This window comes from Volvox carteri, assembly GCF_000143455.1.
Source record: "Volvox carteri f. nagariensis unplaced genomic scaffold VOLCAscaffold_23, whole genome shotgun sequence".
NCBI lineage: Eukaryota > Viridiplantae > Chlorophyta > Chlorophyceae > Chlamydomonadales > Volvocaceae > Volvox > Volvox carteri.
In genome coordinates, this window is record NW_003307566.1 from 114,772 (window position 1) to 133,855 (window position 19,084).

The 19,084-nt window shown below is 56.4% G+C and overlaps 4 protein-coding genes across 4 annotated transcripts; 2 read left to right on the forward strand and 2 right to left on the reverse strand.

Moving 5' to 3' along the window:
- Positions 1 to 7,453: 7,453 nt before the first annotated feature.
- On the forward strand, positions 7,454 to 8,727 carry VOLCADRAFT_117804 (uncharacterized protein; the record flags this gene model as incomplete). The annotated part of the gene is made up of 2 exons (XM_002951248.1): positions 7,454 to 7,621; positions 8,561 to 8,727. Coding segments are annotated over 2 exons (333 nt in total), but the record flags the coding sequence as incomplete, so codon positions are not given.
- Positions 8,728 to 8,888: 161 nt separating this feature from the next.
- VOLCADRAFT_120951 (uncharacterized protein) lies at positions 8,889 to 12,865 on the reverse strand. The gene is made up of 7 exons (XM_002951342.1): positions 12,758 to 12,865; positions 12,579 to 12,632; positions 12,149 to 12,272; positions 10,913 to 11,002; positions 10,543 to 10,626; positions 9,868 to 9,997; positions 8,889 to 9,159 (listed from the first exon to the last, which is right to left on the reverse strand). The coding sequence occupies exons 1-7, from the start codon at positions 12,802 to 12,804 to the stop codon at positions 9,050 to 9,052; spliced, it is 639 nt and encodes a 212-aa protein (XP_002951388.1). The 5' UTR covers positions 12,805 to 12,865; the 3' UTR covers positions 8,889 to 9,049.
- Positions 12,866 to 12,996: 131 nt separating this feature from the next.
- rps15 (component of cytosolic 80S ribosome and 40S small subunit) lies at positions 12,997 to 13,575 on the forward strand. The gene has a single exon (XM_002951249.1). The coding sequence runs from the start codon at positions 13,032 to 13,034 to the stop codon at positions 13,464 to 13,466; it is 435 nt and encodes a 144-aa protein (XP_002951295.1). The 5' UTR covers positions 12,997 to 13,031; the 3' UTR covers positions 13,467 to 13,575.
- Positions 13,576 to 17,183: 3,608 nt separating this feature from the next.
- Positions 17,184 to 18,548, reverse strand: VOLCADRAFT_34918 (uncharacterized protein; the record flags this gene model as incomplete). The annotated part of the gene is made up of 3 exons (XM_002951343.1): positions 17,184 to 17,292; positions 17,767 to 17,915; positions 18,399 to 18,548. Coding segments are annotated over 3 exons (408 nt in total), but the record flags the coding sequence as incomplete, so codon positions are not given.
- Positions 18,549 to 19,084: the final 536 nt, after the last annotated feature.

Sequence of the window (19,084 nt, forward strand, 5' to 3'; positions counted from 1 at the left end):
CATAGGTCTAGGGCTGCGGTCTAGGAACGGGGACATATCTGGTTCGTTGTAGGGGGCCCGAGATTCTCTCAAGAGACATTGCGGCACTATCGGTAGGGGTGCTGCTGTTGGGTCAATCAGCAGCTTTAGCTTGGGGAGTTTCGGGAGTGGGAAGTCATCGAGGAGCCTTGGATGCTGGATATGTGACATTAGATAGGACTGTGCGCTTGAGCAGCCGCTTGGAAAATGCCTGCACGGCGGGGAACAGCAGGCAAGCTGTACAGGTAAAATAATGAGGCTTTCGTGCAGTAGTTGAGAGCATGATAAAGCGTCTTCTGCAAAAAAAGACGTTGCTGCACCTAGCCAGCTACACGTCGTTGCGGCGCATAATGAGAAGAAAGGGAGAAAACCTTAGAGAGAAGATACCTGTAACGTCCAGAGATGTACGGCGCATCAGTCAGACCTGAAGGCCAGGATGAATGCATAGAAAGCATGGATTTTTAATGTTTGATGTGGAGCGGAGGCTGGGATACTGGGATACCGTAATCACACAGAAGAGATTTACAAGTAGCAGCCGTTTGGGCTGGCAGTTGCTTGCGGAATGCGGTGATCCGGTGACTCTCTAGATCACTAGATATCGCCCATCGTCAATCATGTTATTTCGTAGAAGTATATGCTTATAATTCCCTTGCAATTCATCTGCAATAAAAGGACAGAATCGATCCGCCGTTCAGCGTTGGTGCCCGTCAACAGCTACAAGAGATTTATTGTAACATATTAAGTTACGGCGCAGTTGCATCATAGCATCAAGCACATAATATATTAGGCAATTAAAACCTATTAGCAGCAGCCCAGCCGGTCAAAGATACACCTCGGAAGCTGTCATCGTCTGCGGCGAACAGCTCACCAAGGGGTCTTCCAAAGCTCTGATTCGGGCGCTCGATCCTTTTGTCGGACTTTACTGCTCAATCTGGAGATAACGGAGTGATAGGAATGCCCGGCCCGAAGACCGGGTAGGGCATTTCGAATCACACCTCAAGCCACCCGCCGACATGCGTGCTTGGCAGCCCCTCCTGTGGGGATATAAGCTGGCCCCACATGAGGTATGGCATATGCGCGGGAAGAATACGTGGCACGGGAGGGTTTCTGCTTGGGAGGGGATGGAATGAAGCATGCAACGAGGAGGAGGCTGGGGAGCGGTGCTGACCGACAGCGGAATGCGTTGTGGTGGGAGAGCGCGCCCACCTCCAAACTCCTCTGTACATGGTAGTGAACTCGGCATCACATTTCCACCCGTCTTCGAAAACCCCAACCCCTCCTGTCCCCTCCCGCGGAAGCCTATCCCCTCCTATCCTTGTGCAGTCTGCCTGATCATCGCATCCTTCGCTCCTCATGCACTTTCGCAGATTGCAGCGGCAAGGCATGGCTTCACGGCCTTTATGTTTGTGAGTAAATCGCAGCTTGCCGGAGGTGGAGGCGGGGCTAGAAACAAACCTCGGCTCAGCTACGGTCCTCTCCGGGTTAGGGCACAGGTTTACCCGTCGACGCGCACCACCTCATTGACGGTTACACGCACCACCCGGGAAGGCCGAACACGGGGGGTTATGTAATAAAGCTGGATGTCATGCCGTAAAACACACATGTGTGTGCGAGATGATCAAGACAAATCGCGCCAAAGGGTAGAATGAAGATAAGAAGATAAGACGGAAGATAGGAAACTACGCGCGCGCGTGATGGAAGCGCTGAGCTGATGTGATGGAAGCGCACTGAGTAGCACAGCAGCGCATATCTCCCATTTCACCCAGTTTGGTTCCGTCGGTTCCGTTGGGCGCTTGTGGCTGCGCTTGTGCTTGGCTTTGCAAAAGCCGTCCGAAAGCGCGGGTAAATGAAAACGAGTGGCTATATGTGTACACCTGGTGCCCTATCCTAAAATTTATCAGATTTAAACGTGGTAGTGTAGCCGTAGTGTTGTAGATGATGTGCCATCTTCTGCGTGTGTGTGTATGTGTGAGAGTGAGAGAGTGTGTGTTTTTGCGTGTGGCGATGTCCGTTGTGTGTGTGCCGCCAAGGGAGCACACAAAGGAGTGCCGGAGTGGTTGCCCCGGAGGCGCTGGCACCGGCTTGGGGGGTTGCGGTGCTGCGCCTGTGCACCTTCCCTGGCGCCCTCCGCTCCCTGACCACCCTCCTCTGCCCCCCAGCTGACTCCTCTCGCCCACCCCCACCCCCATACGGACCTCCACCGCCCTCCCCAGGTCCTTTCCTCGTACTTCATTTTGCTGCCGCTGCGTGAGGACGTGGCACTGACACTAGGTGGGGGGCGCGCTGGCCGGCAGGCGCAGCTGCTGATGATGCTGCATCGCTGAACTGCAAAGTGACTCTGTGTTGCTGGCCGCTGAAAGGTCGCTCGGGGTCTCTACGTTGTCCTGTCCTCCTTCCTCACCCTCAACCCCCTCCTCAATTTCCATGCGGGGATGTCCGCGCGCCCCCGTTTCCCCTCCCCACCCCAGGTCCCCCAGTACTGCCCCGGCTGTTCACGGCGTCCTTGGTGGTGACGGCGATCACGGCTCCCTTGGTGACGGCCTACATCGTGAACCCATCTGCAGGAGCCCGGTAAGGAAGCGGGGGTTTAGGGGGCTTAGGGGGTTTGGAGTTTAGGGGGTTTAGGGGTTTAGGGTGGGCGGTTTGACGGCCTGGCCAGCTGCGTTTGCTGGTTCGCGGGTGGTGCTTGTTACTAGTTAAACTACAAAAGTTATATTAGCCAGCAAATGGGTTAGCAAATGTTGGGTAGCTAGGTTGGTGGGCGGACGAGCCGGCCGGCTGAACGTACGCCAACTAGGGACGGTGTCGGTGTGTGTTGGAAGGGTGTTTCTGTATGATGAACTCAGCCGCGAGAAGGAGGTGCAGTGCAGGGAATATGTATGTTCGTCTGTATGTATGTGTGTATGTGTATTGGTGCCATTCATATTGATATGCGTGGATGGGTCGGGTGCAGCGGGCGCTGATGGCACACACGCGCGCGGCGGCGGCGGCGGCGGCGGGCCCCTGCCAGGGAGGTGCGCAGGGACGTGCATCCGGGAGAAGGGCAGGAACACCCTTCTCGGCAGTGTATAATCACATGCAGAGTATATATAGAGTATAATCACATAATGCGGACGTGGCGGATGACGTCAGACACCCGACGTCACCTCGTGTGCTGTCCTGGCGGTTGCAGGGCGGTGGGCTTCCGACGGCTTTGTCGCGTCATGGCTGGATGTCTGCTGAGTGAGTGTGCCATGCGAGGACCATACAGAGGGAAGATAGTAAAGAAAGTACTATCACCGTGCTGCGCTGTGCTGTGCTTTGCTCAGCTGTGCTATGCTGCCATGCTATGCTTTGCCGTAAGCATGTTATCCCAACTATTATGTTGTGTTGCAGCAACATGCGAAATCCGGTAGATATAACACGTCGTGCATAACCTGAAGTGCGTTTTTTGCCCGTGGTGGAGGCCCGCGGCCCACGCTGCAGTGTGTGATGTGACGTGGGCGGCTGTGATGCACTGCGATGGTTCGTGACGCGCTTTGATGCCACGTCATGGCTGTTGGCGGTGTGTGCTCCACCACAGGCCTGTGGGCGCTCCTCCTGCTTACCTCCCCTGACCCATGGGTCGCTACCCGGCTGCTGGCGCCGCAGCGCTGGCTCGCGAGCAGTCCATCTCTCATGGATGCAGCGGCGGCGGCATCTTCGTCTCATGGGGCCGGCGGTACGGAAGCAGCACACTCCATTAGCTGGTACGGCAACGCCGTGCGGGTGTCCTTTTACGTGTACCTAAGCCTACAGGTTAGCCTGGTGGGGCAGGGCCGGTGCGAATGGGTGGCTGGATGTGCTGGGAAAGGGGGAAAGGGGAAAGGGGAAAGGGGAAAGGGGAAAGGGGAAAGGGGTTGGCGACGGACTGGAAGGACGTCCGTACTTCATCAGCACGCTTGGTGGTGGATCTGGGTAGTAGCAGAAGAGGCGTGGAGGGTACCTTGCGTCAACGGGGGCTACAGCAACGATACGGGGTTGCGTCGGTGGGAAGCGTTTTTGAACGGCGTCGTTTTCCACAGAGAACGTCAAAACTGTTGCGCTGCTGTGATCTTCCAGAATCCGTTTTTCATGATCCATCTTTCAGGAAGGTGAGGGGAGGGGCCTTGATGAATAATAATTCCTATCGTTTTAATGCTGACCTGGACTCGTACTCCAACTACCAACCGTCAACTTCTACTTGTTACCCAACCGCCAGAGTCTGCTCTCCACCAGCACCCTGTGGGCCGTGTGCGCCGACACCTTCACTGCCGCTACCAGCACCAAAGTGTACGGCTTCCTTGGAGCAGGTCAGTCGAGCTGTGTAATGTGCAGTGCGCATCTCCCCCTAGGAGCCCTGATGAACTCTGATGCCCCTCGGTCCCTCGGCGTGGATGGATGCCTGCCTATAATCCGCGTGTTTTCTGTACTGTAATGTTCTGTATTGTACTGTATTGTACTGTATTGTACTGTATTGTACTGTATTGTACTGTATTGTACTGTATTGTACTGTACTGTACTGTACTGTATTGTATTCCAAGGCCGGTGAAAATCTATCTATATCTATTTCCTGTTGCTCTACCGCGGCTGCGTCAGGGCAGGTATCTTCTGTTCCGTCAGGGTATCCTCCTCACACACGTGTGCTGTCGCGACTGCTTTTTGCTGTTACTGCTTACATGCTTTTGCTGGGATTCGATGTGGCTACCTCCACGCCTATTTTTGGTGTCTTGGAACCGGTCTTTTGCGTGCTTCATGTGTAGGGGCAACGTTGGGGCAGCTGATGGCATCAGCTGCGGCGCTAGGTTTCGGAGCGGCGTGCAAGACCACGGGCGCGACAGGTGATGGAGACCCTGAAGGGGGGTTGCCGGTGTAAGACAAGGTGCCGCAGAAGGCTGAGGGCTGCAGTGGCAGCTGCGATCACCTCCATTCCCCAAATCTTCAGTCGTTAGATCGTTGAGTCAATTACTTGTTTTCTGTTTATACAACCAAAGCCCGCACCTTGGCTGGCCGTACCTTCCCCTCCGCTCCCCATCCATCCGCTCGGTGAACCGCTTGAGAGCTGCAGGAGTGACGCAAGTCGCGACTGGGCCCGGCCCGGCCTGGCCTGAAGATGCAAGAGGATCACATCGCTGTACTGTGCCGCAACGCTGCGCCTAACTGTCGCTCTAGAGCGACAGATTTGTCTTGCCCCCTACTGTACTGCTGTACTGCTGCTGTACCGTATATTCCCCCTGTGCCCTGGTGGCATATTCGCTGTTTCATCTTTCCCCGTGCGCCGCTGTAGGTGCCGCGCTGTGGCTCCTGCTTCCCGCGGCTGCGCTGCTGCTGGCGGCGGGGCGGTCTTGCCAGGTGCGTGTACATGCGTACAAACGTACGTGGATTTTGCTGTTGCGTGCACACTGTGGAAGTTGCTTGCGTAGGCCCGGTTTTTTTCATAAGTATAAAAGTCTGTCCTAGCTGCCTTGCCGTCGGCCTTGCCGTAGCAGTAGCAGTAGCAGGGGCAGCCGCCAATACCGACGGCGCTTCCACCCGTACCACTGGTGTATTGGCCCCATGTGTCCGTTCCACCGCCTGGGTCAACAACGTCAACCTTCCACACCGGAGAGCTCTCCACCCGCACCGCCCACTTTCCCGCCCACGTGCGGTGCCGCTGTTGCTGCTCCCTGCGGTGCTCCTTTCCTACCCTGACGACGCCTGTGGCGGAACCCGGCGTCCTGCAGGCGATGACCTCTAAAGCCGACGCGTACAGCCGTACGGCGTATGGCGATGGCGGCTTGACCGTCAAGGACCAGCTGCATGACGGCCATTCAGCGGTGAACGGCCACAAGCACAGCACCTTAGGGAACGGCAATAGCGGAGGCAAAGGCAGTAGCAGTGGCAGCAGCAGCAGCAGCAGCAACAATGCGGATTCGGGGCCGGCGGCGGCTGCCGCTACCGGAGCTGTGCCGGGTGACTCATCCGGGGAATGCAATGGCACGGGGCGCCGTCGAGGGTTCGGCGGCCGCGAGTGGGTTCAGCGGGTGCGTGTACTATTGCTATACATAGTGTTGCTATATATTATACTGTATATATCTATGTATATTTATTTAATATACTGTGTATATAATACTGTCATGGAGCGCGTATACATGCATGCGGCAGCTGCCCTCGACCGCTCAATGTCCACCAGGGCCCCAACCCCCCGAATTCAATCGGTCTGCGTGCGTATGCGCCTCGCCAACCCCACCTTTCCTTCTCCTGTCCTTCTCCTTTCCTTATCCTTCCATTCCATCCCCTTGCCTGGCCTAGCTTGCCCACAGCGCCGTCGCGCACCACACCGGCCGGCTGTTGGAGGGCTTCCGCCTCATCGCCTCGTCGCCCTACCTGATGGCCACGTGTGCTTTCTTGGCGCTCAACTACTCGACCTCAGCCACGTTGTACTTCCTGCGCGCCGCGCTCGTGTCGCGGTCCGACTGGCTGAAGGGGTCGGACGAGCGCATCGCTTTCTTCGCGGCGCTCAACACCGCCAGTGCTGGCATCATCTTCGGCGCGCAGATGCTGCTGACGGGTAGGGAGGTGTCCACCTGCACCTCGGGATTCGGTTGCGATTTCGGTTGGGGTTTACGGACATGGGAACCCTGGGATTATGTATGACGTGCGTATGATAACGGGATTCTGGACGATACGGTGCGGTAGGGACGCATGGACACCAATGTTATGCCCGAGACCCCTTCTTCCCCTTTAGGGGACTCCGTCCCCTTTAGGGGAAGAAGGGGAACAGAGCTCTGATGGTATCCAGGAGTTATATGGTGATGATGATCATGATGATGATCATGATCACCTCCCCTCTCGATAGCCCGAACTGGCTCGGCTTCTGCCCATGGCCTTCTGTGCCTCTGCTGCTGCTGCTGCTGCTCCCGTCTGCTGGACGCACTTCAGGTCGCGTGCTGACCTCCCTGGGTGTTGGTCCCACTCTGCTGGTGGGTCCGCTGGTGTCGCTGGCGGGGATGGCGCTCCTCGGGGTAGCGCCCTCGGCGACCACCATTGCGGGTGCGTGGGTGGGAATGGGTGGGTGGATGGCTGGGTGGGTGGGTGGGTAAACATACGCGAGAAATGGGTGGTTGGGATCCCTTTTATGCCCGTGTCCTCGGTAGATTTTTCAATTATGGGTCTTTGGCAGCAGACCTGACAGGACCGGACCTCACCCCGGGGTTAGAATATATCACACACGTCAATTCGACTGGGCTCGTCCCGGTTCCAAGTACCTTGCCCGCCGTTGTTGTGCTCCACCAGTCAGCGCCGGCCCCTCCCTCGCTACAGGTGTCGATGTCATGGCCCCTCCGCTACCTACCGCCGTTGTCGACAGCCCATCCTTGCACCTTGCACCCCGGCATTTGTGTGGCGTTTCCTTTACCGTCCCTTTCCCTTCCTGTCACTTTATCGTCCCGGGTGCCAGGTGTGGAGGTGGTTCGTAAAGTGGTGCAGTACTCCCTGGCGCGGCCGTGCCGGGAGGTGCTGTTCACGCTGGTGAGCCGGCGGGAGAAGTACGCGGCCAAGGTGGTATTGGATACGGTGGTGCAGCGGCTGGGGGACACGGCGGCAGCGGCGGCTTTCGAGGTAGTGGGTGAGTGCTGGCTCTTGAGGATTAAGAGGTTGGTGGGTGGGGAGATGGCGCAGGTTGGGCCGGGTGGAAGGCGGAGCATCATAGTGGTGGCAAAAAGGAAGTCGCCAGGAAGTAAGGAGAAGGGGTTGCAAGGACAGTATGTACAATGATGGTACAAACTATGCCATGCGGGTGGGGGTGTCTCGTGTGTACTGCGGGAAAGTTAGGTTTGGCTACGCTGTAAGCTGCACCGTACGCAGGGGAAGGGAGTTTTTACACTGGTCATAACCGTTGATATTTTTCCTATTCGTCGGGCGATGAGGAATGAGTGCGATTCTGGAATCTACCGAAACACACCGTTTAACGTGGCGATCGACTAATAACCACTGACCAATAAGACAGCCAACATTAACACATTAAATATCAACCATATCATATATCGCTGAAAGAAGAAATGCGACTTCTGAAAACCAAACCATGGTAATGCTGTGGTCCGCAGGGACATATTAAATGCATAAAACCACCACCGCGAAACCTGCACCGCTTAACAAATAAGCATTCCTCCGACCTTCGTTACCTGTCTTCTGTACAGTGTAAATGAAATGCCATGCCGTAGTAACCTTCGGCTGCATGTGTTATGGACACATCGTAATAGACACGGAGAGAACCTGTCACTCCAATTAAAGAACACGTATTAATTCTTCAGTCACCTCGAACAGAGCCCAACGACATCCAGCTCAAACAACTGAATTGCTCAAAATTGCTCACGCCACATCTCCGCCCTGTTGTCATTCGCTCCGCCGAAACTCCCACCACGCGATACCTTGCACAAAATGAGATAGAAGGCCAGGCAGCCAAGTATAAGCATACCACGCATTGCTACATACATGACAACCTTGCAGTGCCGACAAGCTGCATCCCAGCCTTGATGCTTGCCAACGTTCACAACCTCTTCCACAGGTGTTTGGTTGTCGCTGGGACCCTCTGCCGTGGCAGCCGTGGGCCTGGCGTTGTGCGGCGCCCACATCGCTGTATCCGCCACGTTGGGTCGCATGTACAGCAGGCGCAAGGCGGCGGCAGCCCTGGCGGCCGAGGAGGAGCAACAACAGCTGCTACACAATCTATGACAGATGACTGACGATAGCACCTGGCAGGCCTGAATCTTCGTGATCCGCTCCGGCTGACTGCCAACCGTCGTCCCTCATGCCATTCTTAACAGAAAGTGCTGCACCACGCACCGAGGAGTGGCGCCTGCCACGCAGCTGCTGCTCCGGTAACACTTCACCTTGCCACTCAATATGCTGCACTCAAAACAAAATTAGAAGGGATCCATAAACTGCTCCTGTTATAATGGTTATACAGCCTGCTGCGGCTCCGGTGAGGTGGCCCAAACCAGTTCCTCAGCCATTCTCAGACTTAATTGCTCGCTTCGGCAATGCCACGCTGCATTTACTTCGACTTAGGCTTGCCGCCACGCTGCTGCTGCTGCTGCGGCTCATCGTCCTCCTCGCCACGCTTCTTAGTGAAGGGCGTGGCCCACATGATGGGCTTCAGCTCAGCTGGAGGAGCGAAGGGAGGGGTTGGGTGAACGGTACGGAATAAGTTGGTCAGTAAGAAATTTTACCGGAGGGAAGAACGCATCGATCAAGGTGTCCGGGCCGGTGTAAATGGGATTTCCCAGTACGGAGAAGCCCAAGGTGGCCAAGGCGCAGCAATCAGGCTCTGCAAAGCCACGGCACGGCAAAAGCCTCTACGGCAAAAGCCCATTCTTTCGTGATCCATCGCCGACATCTGAGGCCCAGGGGCCCAGGGGCCACAAACATTCTTCCTAGTACAATTATGTATGTAATTCACCTCCTAAGGTTGCGTTACTCTCCGGGGGTGTCAAGGGCCCATACGAGCCGGAGGCCCGAGGGCCGGTCTAGGGCTGTCCGACATTCATAACATAACAACGAAACAGACTGCTATCCTACCAAAATTGTAATACTTTTCACCACAACCCGCTCCGCTGTGCTACTGTCAGCATGAAATCGTATCACAGGCCCCACGGGACGTCATGGGTACGTGCAGGGTTGCGAAGTCAGCACATCAGCGGGAATGCGACAAGCCCCCAGGCCGATGCAACTCAAGCCGAGGGATATAACGATTACGATCTGAAAGCGCGTTTGCGTCCCCTTACAAGCCTTTTTGGCCAGGCCCCTATTCAAGCTCCCAAACCCTAACAACCTATATCATATACCAAGAACCTAGCAATGGCGACGACTTACTTGGCTCGCTCTTGCCGGAGAAGTTGAGAATCTTGGTGCCAATCTTCTTCAAGCCCGCCCAGGCGTCTTGCTCCTCAGGGTCTACCCAGCCCGCGTCGCTGTAGGGGCTGCGCAGATCGAACCGCTCGCCCTGTCCGGAGGGGAACCGATTGGACAAAAAAAGTTGGGCTGCAGGCTGCAGATTCGTGCTTCGTTAGCACCGCCGGGGCTTCGTGGAACCACAAATGCATGGGAGACGAGACGTATGCCAGCACAATGCTTCGCTATCACTGCTCCACGCGGGCAGCTGCCAGTAACAGAGCCGGGGTTCTTTGCTAACATTGCTCTGTGGCGGAAGGTGCGAAGCAAACTGACAAAGCACAGTTGCCACCGCAGTTACCGGTTTGGGCAGGTTCACTGGGAAAAAACGCTGGAAGCATCCATCCCCATCCCGCATAAACGCCAGTGAGTTTCTAGCCATATTCCCGAAATAGATCTCCTTTCCGCATAGCGCGGCATTGAAATCCCTGGATGCTGCCCGACCCAGCCGTTCCTGCTGCTTGAACCACACGGCCCCAAGCCTCTCAAGTTCCCGGCGAGCGCTGCTGCCACAACCTGAACTCACAACACGGTCAAAACACCCAAACACGCAAATAAACCCAGGAAGGCCCCATCCCGCTATCCACACGGACGCACCTCATCGTACTTCTTAATGCCGAAGGGCAGCAACGGGACGACAATGCCGCTGTTGGCCTTCTCATCAATCTCCTTATCGTACGGCTGCGAAAGATGGAATTGGCGCCGGATACCGTTGCGACAGGGCACGGGAGCACGTGTGTCAAGCCGTGCGGAAAAAGGTAGACATGAAGTGTCCGGCCACACGTCTCCTCAACGGCGTGCGTTAACTGACAGTACTCCTGCACTGCTCGCAGCTCTACACCTCGCAGCTCAGCTAGTACTACTTTTCCATAGCGTTTGCCTTTCAAGGCCGCTATCTCATGACACATCTACAGCCCTGCTCCTCGACAGAAACAAGCCGCTCCGCGCCAGGAGAGTACTATCCCACCTTCCAGCTCTTCAACGTGTCCGGCATCTCTCCGCGAGCCAAGGCATCCTTCTCACGACGCCGCAGCTCCTTGCGCGAGGCCAGTTCCTCCTGTGACAAAACCAGAGGGGCGTAGGACGGGGTCGGGCGCAGCGCGGTAGCTGGAGGAGGGGTTACAAAAGTTCCAAGTACGCTGGCGACAGCACAAATGATGATAGCGACGGAAGCATTCCCAATGTCGCCATCGGCAACGGCAAAGGTGCGCGGCAAAGGAGCGGAAGCGGTCACTGCTATTAGTCTCTGTGGCAACAGCAGCGTCGCTCATGCATCACGAAACGGCTGCCGCTCCTGTTGACGCAGCAGACGGAGCAGAATACCTTGAAGGGCAGTGAGAAGGAAAGAGGTGTCGCCTCGAGCAGCTGCCATCTGCCCGTGTCAAGTGAATGCAGCTGAACCGACTAGGCCGCATGGCCGGCAGTGTAGCAGCACCCTATATGAAAACAATAACCAAGAGCACGTTTTTCCACAGAATTAACGCGGCCCTGGCCGTGCGTGATTTCCATGAACTGCACACCCAAAGTAGAGCAACCCGCTGAACCGAAGCAGCAAGTGCTGCTTGCTCGCATCAGGGTGGCTTTGCTGATCGCCCCAGTCGCTTCAGGGCAGCAGCGGCAGCGCCCGCACTAACACCACACTACCTTCACTCTGCCATCAGCATATTTACCTTCTGCCCTCCCTGCGCATGGTTAATGCCAATGCTGCCGTTACTGAGCTGGGGCGGGTAGTTGCTCAGGGCGCGCCCTGCCTGGTCGTACGCCGGCGGCTGCAAGCATACTGACCCATGGGCCTACGAAACGCTGCTCAGCTGTAGCGATTGCCCAATCCAATACATTTTGAGTATAGCCGTAATCCGGCCAGCTGGGGGGAGTTATACTTATGCTGCTCGCTATCGTGTGCAGCTGCGCTGTCCGCTTCTGAGTGTGGCTCCATCCTCCACCCGTTGGGCTGCTGCATCTACAGCATCTACGAACGTCATCCGCTCATAATATTGCCACGAGGGAGGGAGTCCAGGACAACCCCAGCTGATGCATCCCGCGGTGAGAGCTGCCAATCGCAAGACGCATGTAGGAAGGTTGAACCCACGGCTGCTTGCCTTTGGACGAAGGCCCAGGACCAGGACCAGGCGCGAACCAGGGGACGGCAGCTAGGGCTCTGAGTGATCTACCCCCGGACAACTTGCTAGTGCGCATTACATACCGCGACTTTCTTTCGCCGCTCGTTCGCCTCCTTAATCAGCTGCCCGGTCTTACGCTTCTGGATCAGCTCCTGCTGCAGCCGCCACTGCTCCTCCTTCTCCGAGTCAACGTCATTCTTGGACTTGCTGCAGGCCGGGGATAAGTGGGAACGGGGGAGGGGGAAAAGATGAAAAAATTGTGGGCAGGTTACCCGGGAGTCTCAACCATGCAGAATGCTTGCTTTGAGACCCCTACGGCAGTTGTCATGTAAACCCCGTTGGAGGCACATTCTCCAAGCCCCAAAACTCAAACATAACGCCATATTGAAACACTTCGGGCCTATTGCTCTGTTCCTAAGAGAGCCAGTACGCCAACGTCCTAGCAACAAACAATTCACAAATTCTCCTACAGCCAAAAGATGAGGTAAGCGTTCGGGCCCGATTCAGGCTTACCCGAAGCCAAAAAGCGCCCGTGTGCGAACGGTGAGCCGGCTTGCACGTGACACCCTGTCCACGGGTCGGATATAAGCGTTAAATATCTGGCTAGTTACCATTTTAGGGCCTACTGATCTGCTTTGGATGCCCCAACCGTACTGCCAACCTAAATATGTACCTCATATATCACATCCCACCTGAACGGAACAGTTACAGTGGCACGAGCATTAAGTTGTGTTTGCATTCTTGCGATAAGTTTTGAGCCGCGCAATGCTGAGATATTGACGAACAATAACAGGTCTTTTTCTTATTGAACAAGAGAGCGGTGTGTGCGAAACAATCAAGGAGCTTGAAGACCGTACAGTTGTGGGCCCAACGCGCCGTACTCCGCCGCCCTGAAGAGGGCGCCAACACCTTAGCGAATTCTCTTTCCTCTCGCCGCCAGGCACGTAGTCTTTACCGCTAGGCAAGATGGCTGACGCCGGCGACAAGAAGCGTACTTTCCGCAAGTTCACCTACCGTGGGGTGGACCTGGACCAGCTGCTGGACATGAAGACCAGCGACTATGTTCAGCTTTTCCATGCTCGTGCGCGCCGCCGCTTCCAGCGTGGCCTGAAGAGGAAGCACCAGTCTTTCATTGTTAAGCTTCGCAAGGTTAAGAAGCTGGCTGCTAGCGGCGAGAAGCCGGAGCCTGTGCGCACGCATTTGCGCAACATGATTGTCGTGCCGGAGATGATTGGCAGCGTTGTGGGTGTCTACAACGGCAAGACGTTCAACCAAGTGGAGATTAAGCCTGAGATGGTTGGCCACTACCTGGCCGAGTTCTCCATCTCGTACAAGCCTGTCAAGCACGGACGCCCAGGCATTGGCGCGACGCACTCATCCCGTTTCATTCCGCTCAAGTAAATTGACGTTTTGAGCTGTGGCCGTTTGGGACTGGCGCGGGAGGGCTATGCCCAAGCCTCCCTCGCCATCGAGGAGGTTAGGGCGTGTAACGGGCGATGATCGGGTTCTTATCGTCTCTTTCTGTCCCTCATCATCTTGCAACTCAGTCCAAAACCAGCCAGCTCAAAAGCGCAAGCATATCGCAGCAGCAAAGCCAGTTTTCGGAGCTATTTCGCCAGCAGTCCACGTTGACAAGGTGGGTAATGGTTTTTGGGCCTGGTCGGTTGGGGGGATGCAGTATCCAAGCATGTTGGCGTGGATTGGGCGGTGGGTATCGGTTACAGCTAGTGAATCCACGCCATGGGTGGGGACTTGGTTTCTCACGTGCACAAGTCAGGGTAGGGCACGGCTCGTCCTGTCGGGCCTGGATCGGGGTTATTTGGCGTCGGCAGGCCCTGCCGGGCCTAACAGGCATGGTGGGCTCCCGATGTCGGGGACTGAGCCAATGTGAGCACTGGGTGACAGGTGGAACATACGGACGAGCACAGTGAAAGGGTGTGGTCAGCAGGACGGTTTGGCCGACACCGCCCGGGGAGTGCTGTGCTGGGGCACGTGCGACGAAGAGATGTCCCTTGTGGATGAGAACGCGTTTGGCAGGGTTAAGCATGTGGCCAACACGCACATCTTTAGCGTGCTGCGGTCTGTGGTTTCGGGGCTGGGAAATGATTTGGGACTGCACGCACGGGTGCAGCTTACAAGATTGAGTAGGAGGGTTGTCGGGGCATAACTCCAAGCTCGCCGGCGAGCCGTATGTCGGGTAGCGTTGGATGTGAGATGTGCTGGGTCTGACCCTGTCAATGGAAATTATCGTGTGTGTTTTCAGAAGGGGGCCAGGGAGCCGCGCTTTGGGGGGGGCATGGTGACGACAGGATGAAGTAATGGTCATCTTGGAGAAATTGGCAATAGATGCTGCCCTGACCCATCGGGCGCTGCTGTAGCAAGGAGGGAGTGTCCATAGCGGGAGGGAATGAGCGAGGGGCGCATACTGAACTCATCAACTGCACCAGCTGGGGGAAGCAAGCGGGTTGGGCGCAGTGTGGGTGGGAGGGAGTGAGATGGTCCGCCTCCCGGGCGACGTGCACTGTGGGGGATACGTCCATTTGGGGTTGGCGGTTGGTTGGTGACCGTTGGGAGGTTGCCGTTGGTAGGAGCTGTAGGAGGGGGAAGCAAGAGCAGGTTGTGGGCTGCCGTGTTCGTCATCCCCTGGTGGGTCATGCTACGGAACTTACACACGGCCTTAGCGTGCGAGGAAACCGCGGCGCGTGTGTGCTGGGTGGGCTTCTCGTGTGGGACGAAGTTGGGCTGTCGTGTGTGTGTGTGATGGGGGGCGACGGCGGGTTGGCTTGGAGCCGGCAGCTAGCATCGGATTGCACAAACAGCAACATGGCAGTGACACAGCAGCAGCATGGTAAGTATTGTTGCATCGACAGCACACGAAACTGGTTTTCAGCGCTATCTATCATGGCTACAGCATTACAACAGAGGACCAGGATCGGCACAATGTCGTGCAGTTTTGCATTGCCCAACTGTTCCAGCAAAGGTGTATATGGCCGTTTCGGAACAGGAAAGGAAAAAACGAAGAGGGAGAACTGCCTTCCACTTGAGTGCAAACAAGTCGCTCCGCATAGTCTCGCAACAAAGTGGACATGAGTAATAACTGCAGCGTCCTGCTATGCAGCACGTCCTTCGCAGCTACATGCGGGAGATCAGCGGATCTAGCGAATGTGAAGCATGGCAAACATCCGAGTTGCAAGTAGGCTTTAGGCAAGCATGGCTGGTGGCGTTTGCTGAAATTCCTGCTGATAACGGTGAATGAAAGGTTTGGCGGAAACCATCTCCATAACATCAGCGGGTGTGGTGGTGGATGCACGATGGGTAAAGGTGCCTGATGGGGTGCAATTGCAGTTTGTCGCCATCATGAAGCAGAAGGCAACTTCGAGCAAAAACAGCGGCATTAGTATGAAATGGGCGCGAAATGTGGGTATACTCGTCCGTGCTTGCTGCTGGACTCCGTCAACAATGATACTTTGAAGCCTCTCTCGCGCAGGAAGCCATGTATATGTTCGTAATCGGAAATGCGACCTGCGGGGATAGGATAGGGTATCCGGGAGGCGTCCAGTAGCATGAAAAGCAGTGGAAAGGTTGGCAGTAGTCTTGAAGCTAAGCGCAGGGGAAGATACTTGCGGTCCAAGATGCTGGACACCTACAGCGGGGAGGCTGCATGCACATATGCGCTGCTGCACGCGGCGGGGTGGGTGGGTCGGTTCGTGCGAGATCGTGGACTTCCGCTGCTGTGTTACATCCCTAGCACCACTATGTGGCTGGCAATTATCCGTGCGAGCAGGCGCATGGGATGCTGGTTTATTACGAAGCACTCCTTGGACGATACTCCTAACTAACTTCAAACAGCCGCCCAAACAGCAACCCCTTGTCGTATACAATTACAACCCCCCTCCCCATGTACCAATGGCGCTGCGAAGGCAACAAAGGACTGTGCGTCCTGCCTTGCATTGGTTTCCAGAAGACGCATGGCGGATGAGGCCATCTCGTTATAACGATAACCCCTCGTAACTTCAATTGAGGGGTAATGATGGAACCGCAGTCACCAAGCACTTTACATCTTGTGGACCTGTCATAGGGTACCTATACCGGAGCTTTATCTTTATCGTTACGATCACCGTAAGCATATCAGCATATCCACACCCGGTAAACAAAGTTAAGTCTTGTTCATAGGTTGCCTGTGAGCAAACAATCAACAACTACATACCGCGCCACTTGCATTAAATATCGATTGGGTTAGATCGTGCATCAATTCTTTATTGCAAAAGCAACAACGATAAGCAGGTTAAAAGTGCGCAATGCTTGCGAACTGGACCACGGCTAAGGTATTATATGTTGTCGTACTGACCGTACTGGCAGTCCCCCCACAACGGACATCCGCCAAGCGGACGGGACCCTGAAGTACCCTGTAGCAGTACGGTACGCACGGTGCCACAACGCTGGACCTCGCCAGTTTTGGAGCATCCTCGTCCTGGCGTGCAGTTTGACCCATAGGGGCATACGCAATGAGTATCGCAATGAGTTTGCTGGCAGAATTTCCACCGAGGCTGACCCATCTGCAGGTTGAGAGTTACCGTTTCATACTTTCTTTTCTTTCCTCTCTTCCCTTATGGCACGTATACATTCGACCGGTCGGTCACCGATCTGTAACCCTTCCGGCCCAACCTGTCGGTAGGGTGGGGCCCCGGAAGTGCTGCCGAGAGGGGAGTTACCTACCGGCCTGAAGGGTTACTCTAACGAAGGGTTACCTTGCTGATAGGCTACCTTACCAGTCGGTTACCGGCCGGAACAAGATTCGGTTGACCGTAATGGTGGGATGTAATGGAAAGTGCCCGGAACCATGCGCCCCCATCACCACTGCCACCGACACCATCGACACCTGCCGCCCGCATCTCTCCCTCCAGATGACATGGCCGCGCACTACACACAACTACAGTCCGGACCGCTCCCCGCTATCAGGATCACCATGCACATCAGGATCACACGCATAGCGCACGCATAGCTACATCGTCGCCCCCTCGCTCAGCAGCACACAACCTACCACCTCACGTGGTGGTGCTAGTGCTACTGCTGTTGCTGTTGCTGCTGCTGCTGCCGCAACCTTAACGCTCCCAGAATGTACTGGGGCGACTGCATCTCCAGGAGCCGCGACACGGCCCGGCGGAATGCGAATCGCTCCTCCGCGCCGCCCAGCGCCCCCACCGTCGCCGCCAGGGCCGCGGGGCTGCTCGCCACGGGCGCCACGCCGCCAGCCGCCATCACGTCACGACGCAATCTCGCACCTTCACATCACCCCACAACACAACAAACCCACACGGGGGCCAGTGGTGGCGGTGAGCAGGAGGTCAGATCTGGAATCGCGGGCCCCGAAGCGGGAGGGGCTCGGGGGGGAAAGAGCAACCACAAACGGGGGGGGACACCAGTGCAGTGTGGGAGGGTAGTGGCCGAGTGACGGGTGGAGGAAAGGGAATGGAGGACTCAGGGTTTTAGCGGCGAGCTTGTGAGTGTGTGAAGGTAAGTAGGTAAGCAGGTATGTAGGTATGTAGGTCGTCACCAGCATACCATCCCCTACATCCAACACCTTCCCCCCAAACTCACATACCCTCACGATCCCCCTCCACATACACACACACACACAGACACACACACTCGCACACAGACACACACACACACACGCTCACCCTCCACCGCCGTCTCGAACTGCAGGCTCTCCAGGTCCAGGATCCCCTCCTGGCCCTCCGCCCCGGAGAACAGCTCCTCGGGGGGCACCTCCGCACTCACCACCAACACACACCGGCAGTTGTACAGCTCGTCTATCAGGGTGATGAAACGACGAGCCTGATCGCGAACCTAAAGTGCAGTACAGTGCAGTACAGTACAATGCAGAACAATGAGCGAGCGATGATGACCAGGGTAAAGATGTTAGACAGGTGACTGCGGAACAAAATGGAGTTGTACGGCACAATAAGTTGTAAATTTCGGAGGACTGTCCCCTCTCCCCCCTACACACACACAGACACACACACACACACACACATACACACACATACACACACACATACACACACATACACACACATATACACACACACACACCATCAGACACGCACACCTCCTCGCCTGTTTCCTTCCATCTTTTTTCCGCCCCCTCCCCTTTTCCCTACCCTCCACACCACACACACCTCCCCGGCCCCCTCATTCCCCTCCGATATTTTGCTGCTATAGACGCTGCTGGTCACCCCCCAGCTTCAAAATTTCGCATCACCAGGTTCGGAAGGATATGCGCTGTGTACACTTCCCTCCTGTCCTCCTCCCCCCCTCCCCCCCCCTTACCTGCAAGGACATGGCGGGTACGCCCTCCACAAACACCACGTGGAACCTCTGAGACAGCGCCAGGTAGTCGGCGGGCCCCAGCGGCCGCCCGCACAGCTCCGGGAAGCTGAACCAGGCGGCGGAACCGCAAGGGGAACTGCGCCGTACTTCCAGTGTACGACCGAACAGCACCTGGAAGGGGGCCCCCGCCGCACGGTGCCCACGTCGCCGGTTCAGCCATGCCCCGGGTTGGGTGTGAAGAGGGGGAAGGAGGGGGAAGGTGGGGAAAACGTTAACGAAATGACTGAGGCAGCGTCCGTCCGTCCGTCCGTCCGTCAGTCCGTCACACCCGCACTCATTCACTCGTTCACTCACTCGCCCTTTCCTTCTCGCGGCGCAAGTCATAAAAACTGGCTCACCCTGCACCCTCTCCATGCTCACCCTCTTCACTCTCACCCTCTTCACCCTCACCCACCCACTACAACACACTCACCGGCACGTTCAGAGGCGCCGCCTGCTCCCCATGACACTGCTGCTGTTCCTCGGCTCTTCCCTCAGACGGCGCGGACCCCGCCGCCGTGGCTGCCGCTGCTGCAGTAGCAGTTTCGTCGTCGTCGCCGCCGCTGCCTCCGCCTGTACGACTCCCCTTACCCGGCGGGCCCCCCCCCGGCCCCGTCACCAGCGCCCTCCACACCCTTTCCAGCTCC

Excerpts from the sequence above, each read along its gene's own strand:
- VOLCADRAFT_120951 (XM_002951342.1), bottom strand. The coding sequence starts at position 12,804 with ATGCAAACACAACTTAATGCTCGTGCCACTGTAACTGTTCCGTTCAG. Across the intron at positions 12,633-12,757 it reads ACTGTAACTGTTCCGTTCAG|GGTGTCACGTGCAAGCCGGC; the intron begins GTGGGATGTGAT and ends ACCCGTGGACAG. Across the intron at positions 9,160-9,867 it reads CTCCGGCAAGAGCGAGCCAA|CTGAGCTGAAGCCCATCATG; the intron begins GTAAGTCGTCGC and ends TCGCTCCTCCAG.
- rps15 (XM_002951249.1), top strand. The coding sequence starts at position 13,032 with ATGGCTGACGCCGGCGACAAGAAGCGTACTTTCCGCAAGTTCACCTAC.